The 10,409-nt window shown below is 43.3% G+C and overlaps 1 protein-coding gene across 1 annotated transcript; it reads left to right on the plus strand.

Annotated features, from left to right (window-relative positions):
- The first annotated feature begins 1,126 nt into the window (after positions 1-1,126).
- Positions 1,127-6,405, plus strand: LOC123411187 (bZIP transcription factor 46-like). The gene is made up of 4 exons (XM_045104126.1): positions 1,127-2,274; positions 2,931-3,002; positions 3,591-3,620; positions 6,053-6,405. Exons 1-4 carry the CDS (start codon positions 1,459-1,461, stop codon positions 6,131-6,133), a joined length of 999 nt encoding a protein of 332 aa, XP_044960061.1. The 5' UTR covers positions 1,127-1,458; the 3' UTR covers positions 6,134-6,405.
- Positions 6,406-10,409: the final 4,004 nt, after the last annotated feature.

Genomic DNA, 10,409 nt, shown 5'->3' on the forward strand with positions numbered 1-10,409 from the left:
CTGGTTACTGCCATTCGATCGACTATATATCCATCGTAAATTAGCTGATGGCGATCTCGTGGTGACGTTCATGGCGTTCAATGTGTCACAAAAAATGTTGCCCCATCGTATTGATTTTCTATACTTTTACTTCAACATATATGCTTTGGAATATCTAAATATGTTTCACACTTACCACAATTGGTACTCCATTTGACAATTCTACTTCAAATGATGATGACACCCAATGGCGGAGCTTGAGACCATGTTGGACGGCCTGGGCAAGCCAAATATAAGGGAATAACATGTGGGCTGGTCTTTCAAGGCCCAAAAGAAGATGTTTTGTATAGAAATTTCCATGAGCCATGCGGGCCATAGCACGAGCTGGCCTTAACGTAGCTTCACCGCTGGCGTCGCTATTATTATTAGAAGATTATATTCGATCGTGCTATCCATTTACAAAAGTCGTCTATTAAAGCCAAACCAACCTACACGATAATCATCACGAGGGACTGCACGCCTCTGTCACTCTACTTGCGTGACGCCAACCCCATTTGAAACGGCGCGTCGAAAGTCCAAACTCTTCATGTCTATCCTATTGCGCTCCAGAAGGATCGCTTACGCATAACCTTCCGTTTCAACTTTCTTGCATTATCTATCTACAAAGCTACAACGGACGCCTCGTCGCCGCCCGTTTCGACCCTTTGTATACCCTTATGTACAAAGCTACAACAGTCACCCCATCACCGTCCGCTTTCACGCTCAATTAAACCAGCTCATAGTACCCGGTTTTGCCACGTGATTCACACATACGTTTCTATCGTAATTCGGCGGAAAAAAAAAGAAATAATCGAGATAAGAGCCCTTTGATCCACAAGAGGAGGCAGTTTATTTTCTGCAATAATTCCTTTTTCTGAAAAAAACCATGGTAGCAGTCCCTAAATTTCCTGGCGAGGGCCATGCCCTTTGTGTAGAGCGTGTGCGTGCACGGAGCAGAATGACTGTCCGGTGGGGGCAGTAACCCAATCCTCTGACCGGCTTGTCGCGCTCCGGCGGCAGCCACTTTAATGGCCCCGAGGCGACACCTGTCCCTCCCCCCACCTCGCCGCCGCGATCGCTTCCCGCAAAGCCGCACCAACTCCGCACCAACACATCCCCCGATGCTCCCCTCCCCCCCGCTCCGCCTATTCTAAACCAAAAATCTCGCCTTTCTGTAAACTAGATAGATTTCCCCTTGCTAATTCGGGTATTATACCGCCGGCTAATCACACTCTCCCGCCTGTCGCCTGCCCCCTTGTTTATAAGCCGAGCCACCCCTCCCTTGCCTTCTTTGTCGGTCGTCCTTGCGGGGTAGGGTCGCGGAGGGAGAGAGACCGGCGGAGGAATTTTCGCTGCCGGTGTTAGGGAGAGAGAGAGAGAGAGAGATCTTGGGGGGATTTGGGTGAGGGGGTTGTGTCTTGTGTGGGGGAGGGGAGAGGGATGGAGATGCCGGGAGGGAGCGGGGGCGGCGCGCTGGCCAGGCAGGGGTCGATCTACTCGCTCACCTTCGACGAGTTCCAGAGCGCGCTCGGCGGCGCCGGCAAGGACTTCGGCTCCATGAACATGGACGAGCTGCTCCGCAACATCTGGACGGCCGAGGAGTCCAACGCCATCGCGGCCACCCTGACGACGGCCACCACGGCCGTCCCCACATCCAATGTCGACGCCCAGCCCCAGCCGCCGCCGCCGCAGCAGCAGCAGCAGGCCATCCTGCGCCAGGGCTCGATCACGCTGCCCCGCACGCTCAGCCAGATGACGGTCGACGAGGTCTGGCGCGACATCATGGGCTTCTGCGACGAGGAGCCGCCGCCACCCCCCGCGCCGGCGCCGGCGCAGGCGGAGCGGCAGCAGACCCTGGGGCGGATGACGCTGGAGGAGTTCCTGGTGCGCGCCGGCGTGGTGCGGGAGGACATGGGGGGCCAGACCGTCGTCGTGCCGGCGCGGGCGCAGGCTCTGTTCCCTCAGGGCAATGTGGTCGCGCCGACCATGCAGGTGGGGAACGGGGTGGTGCACGGAGTCGTCGGGCAGGGGGCTGGGGTGCCGATGACGGTGGCGGCGCCGACGACGCCCGGCGTGCTGAACGGGTTCGGGAAGATGGAGGGCGGGGATCTCTCGTCGCTGTCGCCGGTGCCGTATCCCTTCGACACCGTGACGAGGGCGAGGAAGGGGCCTACCGTCGAGAAGGTGGTCGAGAGGAGGCAGAGGCGCATGATCAAGAACCGGGAGTCCGCCGCCAGGTCCCGCCAGAGGAAGCAGGTGAAGCTCTCGTCCTTCAACCTCAGTGCTCAGTGGTGTAGCTATCCATTTACCATACGCCTTTTGCTTAACTGATCTGAAATATTATCTGAAACCGAACCCAGGTTCAGAGGGTGTCTATATTGGGTATGCCTGCCCCTCCGTCATGTTGTAGTTTATTCCTTGATGAGATCTGACACTTCCATTTTAGCTCCTAGATTTATTAGTTTATGCCTCAGTAACCCCTGCAAATAGCAAGTTGGAGTTGTTAAACATTTGTGAAACCCAAGATGAGGAGAATCTATGTGGATCGTCATTCAAGTTGACCCTGTCAGATTCAGGAAGATAATGGATAACCTTGTTCGTTTCGGAAATGAAGTTTTGGCATTGCAGGATTATGGGTCTTCTCATTTCTTCCATCGACTATCGCGATGGTAGGGAGGAGGATGAGAAGCATAGTTACTTTCTGGTGAATTTTGTCTTAGGCTGGTGGCATTGTATGCCTCTTTATGCACCATTTCTACATAGCCTATAAAATTCTATGTTGTGAGCACATCAAGCTCTACTTGATAGCACTGACCGATGGCAAATAGTTTCAGATGATTCCATTTATTGTTGTCATTTAACCATATCACAGTTTGTTTACACTTAAGTTTGGACCTTCTGATGTATGGCAGGCTTATATCATGGAGTTGGAAGCCGAGGTAGCAAAACTGAAGGAGAACAATGAGGCATTGCAGAAAAAACAGGTATACTTAAAATTGCTTTAAATTTTATATGAACACTGTTTATTTACTAACCTTGCAATTCATGTAATCAGTTAGTAGTACTTGGTTGATTTCTTGACTCTAGACAGTTCTAATATTTCTTGCTGCAATTGTCATATTTGTCTGGTTGTTTGGTATCATCTATGCTTTTTTAGTTTTCACCAAATGATGCTTATTGCTGTCATGAGTCATGATTGTTGTCACAACCAGCATTTTTTTAATGTCTTGTCATTCTGGTATATATTTTTGCACAGCATTGACTGACTTGACTATGACTTGAATAATCGTTGGAGGCTGCATAAAAATAATCCTTTTAATTTTAAATATTCTCGTGTTAAATCAATTTCGTAACATTGTTGTTTTGGCTACTATGCGACATGCGTTGCAATATTGCTACTTCTACTCATGCAAGTCTTACATTTTAGTTAGTTTAACTTCAACATGAAGTTGTGGACTTTACAGTTTAGATTGATCCGCTGGTTACATTAAGTTATCATACATCTTCCTTCTGAATTTCTGATAAATGTTCTAAGGAGCTATATTCACTTTTGTTATGCTTTTAATATGCAGGTTGAAATGCTACAGAAGCAAAAGGATGAGGTAATACCATTTGCAGAGAATATTTCTTGTTACTAATATACATTGCATTTGGTCTGATTATTGTGGAAATTTTACCATGCAGTCCTGTTATTTACACCTCATTCTGATAACTAATTCTAATAGTTTATTTGGATTTGTCACTGCAACAAACTACACTTCTGTTGGTTGATTTGCAAAAGAGTGCAAGATGGTTTTCCATAGGTTCATGTATCTTGCCTGTTTTCCATAGGTACATTGTTCACACTAAGGTGTAAGGTGCCCACACAATGACAGCCATATTAGTCATGCATGCATAGCTGCATACATTCAAAAGCTTATATATATAAACTATGCATGTTTGCTCAACTTGTTATTCTAAGATTTCGAGTCTGGCTGGCTGTGAGTTGGATTTGAAAGATGCTTGTTTCAATTTACTGGTTATATATATATTAGTTATCGGCAACTTATAAAATACTCCCTCTGTAAATTAATATAAGAGTGTTTAGATCACTACTTTAGTGATCTAAACGCTCTTATATTAGTTGACAGAGGGAGTAGTTGCCAAAGTAAGCCTTGGGAAAATCATTTGATGTAGCATCAAGAGATGTGGAGATGACTAATTGGATTTCAATCTGGGGTTAGGAAAATGTTTCTAAGTGACTTGAATTATAATACAAAAATCCCTTATTGTTCATTGGTCCTGTTCTTAGCCTTAATCTCAGATTTTCCAGTAACTGGTGAGGGTGCCTAGTTTGAGAATATGCCCAATATACAGCCTAATAAATGGACATTGTTTTCATATCTTGGGCAATTGTCAGTTGCACTCTTCTGATGTCAACTAATCCCTCCGTCCCAAAATTCTTGTCTTATGTTTGTCTAGAAACAGATGTATCTAAATACTAAAACATGACTAGGTACATTCATATCTAAACAAATCTAAGACAAGAATTTTGGGACGGAGGGAGTACTACTCTTTGCCTCAGTTTTTCCAGTAACTGGTGAGGGTGCCTAGTTTGAAAATATGCCCAACATACAGCCTAATAAATGGACATTGTTTTCATACTTGGGCAATTGTCAGTTGCACTCTTCTGATGTCAACTACCACTCTTTGTCTTGGTGGTTCTGTTTAAGATTCAAAAGTTATATTACCATTATCTAGGAGTATTAAGAGACTGTAGGACTTAGGTTACAACAGAACATTTGAAATAAACCATGGTTCCCAAGTTCCATAAACCTGGGCACAAAGAAGCCAAGAGAGCCATGCTCGGATAAAATGTGAGTGCTTTTTGGCTGGGCCTCATCTAGCAAAGGATATATGAATTGTCAACACTTGTTTGATGCCACCTTAGATCTCAAGCTTTCAAGAAACACTGAATATAAGAAAAATCCTAATGTCACTTGTTTGGAAACAGGAGTTTGCTTCTGTATTTGTACATTGTGTGTAATAAAAAACTAAAAAACACAAACTATGTACCGTTCTAATCTGGAGATTAAAACTAACATTCTCCATATGTTCTGTTTGGTGATAATGACATCCGGCTGTGATCCGCCCAAACTCCGCCAAGTATGAGCTACTTGTCGGCAGCATAACATCTGGTGTGATTTTCTTAATAAGAGATATGCACAGGTGTGCAAATCTCAGATTTCATAGGAAGCCAAAATATTACTCTTATTTGTCTGTCCTACAGTTCTCCCTGAAGTAGTACTGTGTTGTAGATAATTTAGGTCTATTCTTTCACTATATGCATAAACTAACATGCCATGGTGAAGACTAGGATGCCCTTAGTAGAGAAGACATAGGGTGAATTGTGTAGCCACTGGTTTGTTAATGGTGAATAAAGAGTTGAGTTACCCGTATTTTACAAGAGTTAGTCTCCCAGACAATCCACATAGTTGTAGGTTGATTTGTGAATTTGGACGGGGGCTTGACTACCAAAATCACAGTATCTCTATTGCCTAAGATGCTAATGGTCAGCCGTGCTATCTGAAAGCCCACAGTTTTGCAGCAATACCGTATGCATATCAACAAAACATTTGTGCTGACAATTTTTTCAGTTGAACTTTCAATAAGTTGTTGCATCATGTTCTTTTCGCACATGGACATTAATTTATTTGTATGAAACTCATTCGTTAGATGATATTTTTTTGTAGCTTCCACTTTAATTGTTAGCCAAGTTTGAAATTATTATTTAAAGAAATAACGGCCCCTCTGATCGGTAAGTATTTACTGGAACTAGAATGCTAGCCCAAAATATAATTAAATAATTATACATATCTTTTGACGGTACGTTGCTATTGTACTAGTTAGAACAATTGGTTTGAGATGTCTTACATTCTGACAGCAAGTACTAGTTCTTCGGTGCTCCTTTTTTTTTACGCGTAACAATTTGGAAAGAGGTCCTCTTTCGACATCCTGTCGCTAATGTAAGTTCACTTGTGAATGGATTTTGCAGGTTATAGAGAGGATCGAAAAGCAACTTGGACCAAAGGCAAAGAGATTTTGCTTGCGACGAACGCTGACGGGTCCATGGTAGCCCCAAGCTGAATACAAACCTTGACAGCAGCAGCTAGGGTGTCTGGCTTCCTTGGATGAACAACGAACCAGTGTACATATCAGCCGAAGCCGGAGTCTCCAGCCGCCCCCCTGGACCGCCGCTCCTTCCTGTGGCGGTTCGTTTGGTTTATTTAGTTGGTTCCTGGGTGACAATTTAAGTCCTAGGTCTCTTAGCCTTGCCGTTACCAGATGAACAAAAATCAAAGTATCTACTAATCTGTTTAACTCCATATATCTGTTTGCGTGTGGCGAGATCGTTGTTTGCCGTCGCCAGACGCAGCCGTGCGTGCTGTTGAGTTGCGATGCCGTTCTGTGATAGTAGCTGAGTGATTGCAACATTGATGGTCAGTTAAGGGCGCTCACGGACCACACGGTTGGCGTGTGATGGCGCCACCCGCTGGGCGGGGACCGGTGTTCGGTTCAAGCTGGGCGTAGCCTGGTTGCGCTGTTACAGTGGCACCGCCGCAGGGATCAGTAGGCACCTGTCACCTGTGCTCTGCTTAACGGCCTGGTTTAAAAGCCCGGGTGGAGGGACCGGTCAATGATCCGTCAAAAAAACCTGATTCACATGAATGTCTTAAATGAGGCTCAAACGTCTAAGCTAACTAGCGCCCTTCATATTCAATCTAAATATGTAACGGATATTCAGTTTAAATATAAAACGATCTAAATATGTAACGGATATTCAGTTTAAATATAAAACGGATGTTCAGCCTAAATATGGAACGGATATTAGAGGCCCGAGCGTTGTCCTTCATATTCAATCTAAATATGTAACGGATATTCAGTTTAAATATAAAACGGATGTTCAGCCTAAATATAGAACGAATATTAGAGGCCCGAGCGTGTTCGACACATAGATTGACGGTCGAGTTCAATACAGAATCGTCTGGAAACCCATCGGTCCGACGGGTGTCTCCTTCGTCATCGTGTAGCGTCATTCTAGTGGGCCCTGTAGTGCCCTAGCCCGACTATTTAAGCTGACCGGCGTCTGATGACCCACAAGTATATGGTATCAATTGTAGTTCTTTCAATAAAAGTGTTGAATCCAACGAGGAGCAGAAGAAAATGGTAAATAGGTTTCAACAAGGAATTCTCTCCAAGTGCTGCAAATAACAGTGATAGATAGTTTTGTATCAAGATAATTCGTAACGAGTGACAAGTAATAATAGTAGCAAAGGTGCAGCAAGGTACCCAAATCCTTTTTATAGCAAATGACAAGCTTGAAAGTACTCTTATATAAAGTAAGTGCTCCCGAGGACACATGGAAATATCTGTCTAGTCATGTTCATCATATTGAGTTGATTCGCGTTAGTTACTTTGATAATTTGATATATGGGTGGACCGATGCTAAGGTGTTGTTCTTACTCAAACTAACAACCTAATTATGATTAACCCCTCTCGCAAGCATCCGCAACTACGAAAGAAGAATTAAGATAAATCTAACCATAGCATGAAACGTGTGGATCCAATCAGCCCCTTATGAAGCAACACATAAGCCGAGGTTTAAACTTCTGTCACTCTCGCAACCCATCATCTACTTGTTACTCCAGAACGACTTTCCTTAGACCCATCACATGATGAAGTGTCATGTAGTCGACGTTCATATGACACCACTAAAGGAAGTAACAACATACATGTCATCAAAATATCGAACAAATACCAACCTTATATGATTACTTATAACCAGATTTCTTCCATGTTCTCAAGAACAATAGTAACTACTCACACCTCATCAACATGTTCAACATCAGAGGTATAATAATAATGATTAAGGATCTGAACATAATGTATTCCACCAAGTAATACAACTAGCATCAACTACAAGATGTAATTAACACAATTAGCAACCCACATGTACCAATCTGAGGTTTTGAGACAAAGATTGAATACACGAGATGAACTAGGGTTGGAGATGAGATAGTGTCGGGGAAGACGTTGATGAAGATTGGTCCTCCCACGAAGGAGGAAGCGTTGGTGATGACGATGGCTTAGATTCCCCCCTCTCGGAGAGGAATTTCTCCGACAGAATTGCTCTGCCGAAGAGCAAAAGGGCATGTGCCAGGTTTTCACCTCGAGATCGTGGCGCTTCTCCCGAAAGTTATCTCTATATTTTTTCTAGGGTAGAACACACCATATAGGAGAAGAGGGGCGTCAGAAGGCCAGCACGGGCCCCACAAGCCATCAGGGCGTGGGGGGGGGGGGGGCTGTTGGCTTGTGCCGAGCTGGCTGCCCCTCTTCGGTGTATTTTGGCCCAATAATTCTAATATCTAGACGATGCCCCGTGCGTTGCGGCGAGAGCCTTATTAAAAATGTATGGATAAGTGATATAAGACTAAAATTAATACAAAAACAAATATAAATTTTTCTCATATGACTTATTTCTCTGGAAAATAATGCGTGAGGTGGTATGTATTGCATGAAGAGATTAATGGAAAACGTAAATTATAACTCCATGCATGACTTGATGATGTGCCATTGTTGTATGGAGAGGAAAATTAGCTAGTGGGTTGTAGAAATATAAGAATAGAAGATTCCAGAAAATTCTGTGTGAAATTTGAGGTCATTTGGAGCAACTTGATTTTTCCTGTCTTTCTCTCGGTTTCTCGGTCCAGAATTCCAGTTTCGAGATACTTCCCTCTTCGTGATGTACCTTACATATTCAAAGAGAAAAGGCATAAGAATTACATAATAACAGGGAATGATGGACAATAATAAGACAAATATCAATAAAGATTCATGATGCAAAATGGATGTATCAACTCCCCAAAGCTTAAACCTTGCTTGTCCTCAAGCGAAAGCCGAGCTCGAGAAGAATGCCCACATGATTTGAGAGGGATAAGTCGACAAACATAAAATATGGACATGAGAGCATCATGAATATTAGCATAGCAGCAACTATTTTATCATATATCTTCTCATAAACAAGTAACAATCCATTCACAAATATTGGAGTATGAAGCATAAACTTTGTTGACAAACAACAAACTATGTTCTCAGTCACTCAGACAATCATAATTATGTTGGAAATATGCCCTAGAGGCCATAATAAAATAAGCATTATTATATTTCCTTGTTCAAGATAATCGTTTATTATCCATGCTAGAATTGCACTGATTGGAAACTCAAATACATGCATGGATACATAGACAACACACTGTCCCTAGTGAGCCCCTAAGGACTAGCTCGTTAATCAAAGATGGTCAAGGTTTCTTCACTATAGACATGAGTTGTCATTTGATAACGATATCACATCATTAGGACAATTATGTGATGGACAAGACCCAAACTATGAATGTAGCATGTGATCGTGTCAGTTTATTGCTATTGTTTTCTGCATGTCAAGTATCTATTCCTGTGACCATGAGATCATGCAACTCCCGGACACCGGAGGAATGCCTTGTGTGTATCAAACGTCATAACATAACTGGGTGGCTATAAAGGTACTCTACAGGTATCTCCGAGGGTGTTTGTTGGGTTGGCGTGAATCGAGACTGGGATTTGTCACTCCGTATGACGAAGAGGTATCTCTGGGCCCACTCGGTAATACAACATCACAATGATCTTTCAAGCAATGTGACTAAGGAGTTGCTCATGGGATTTTGTATTACAGAACGAGTAAATAGACTTGCCGGTAACAAGTTTGAGCTAGGTATAGAGATACCGACGATCGAATTGTTGGAATTATGCCCTAGAGGCAATAATAAATATAGTTATTATTACAATTCCTGTATCAAGATAATCGTTTATTATCCATGCTATATTGTATTGAATGAAGACTTATATACATGTGTGGATACATAGAAAAAACACTGTCCCTAGCAAGCCTCTAGATGGCTAGCCAGTTGATCAAAGATAGTCAGGGTCTTCTGACTATGTACAAGGTGTTGTTGCTTGATAATTGGATCACGTCATTAGGAGAATCACGTGATGGACTAGACCCAAACTAATAGACATAGCATGTAGATCGTGTCATTTTGTTGCTACTGTTTTTTGCGTGTCAAGTATTTGTTCCTATGACCATGAGATCATATAACTCACTGACACCGGAGGAATGCTTTGTGTGTATCAAACGTCGCAACGTAACTGGGTGACTATAAAGATGCTCTACAGGTATCTCCGAAGGTGTTCGTTGAGTTAGTATGGATCGAGACTGGGATTTGTCACTCCGTATGACGGAGAGGTATCTTGGGGCCCACTCGATAATACAACATCACACACAAGCCTTGCAAGCAATGTAACTTAGTGTAAGTTGC

The sequence above is a fragment of the Hordeum vulgare genome, chromosome 7H (assembly GCF_904849725.1).
Source record: "Hordeum vulgare subsp. vulgare chromosome 7H, MorexV3_pseudomolecules_assembly, whole genome shotgun sequence".
Lineage (NCBI taxonomy): Eukaryota > Viridiplantae > Streptophyta > Magnoliopsida > Poales > Poaceae > Hordeum > Hordeum vulgare.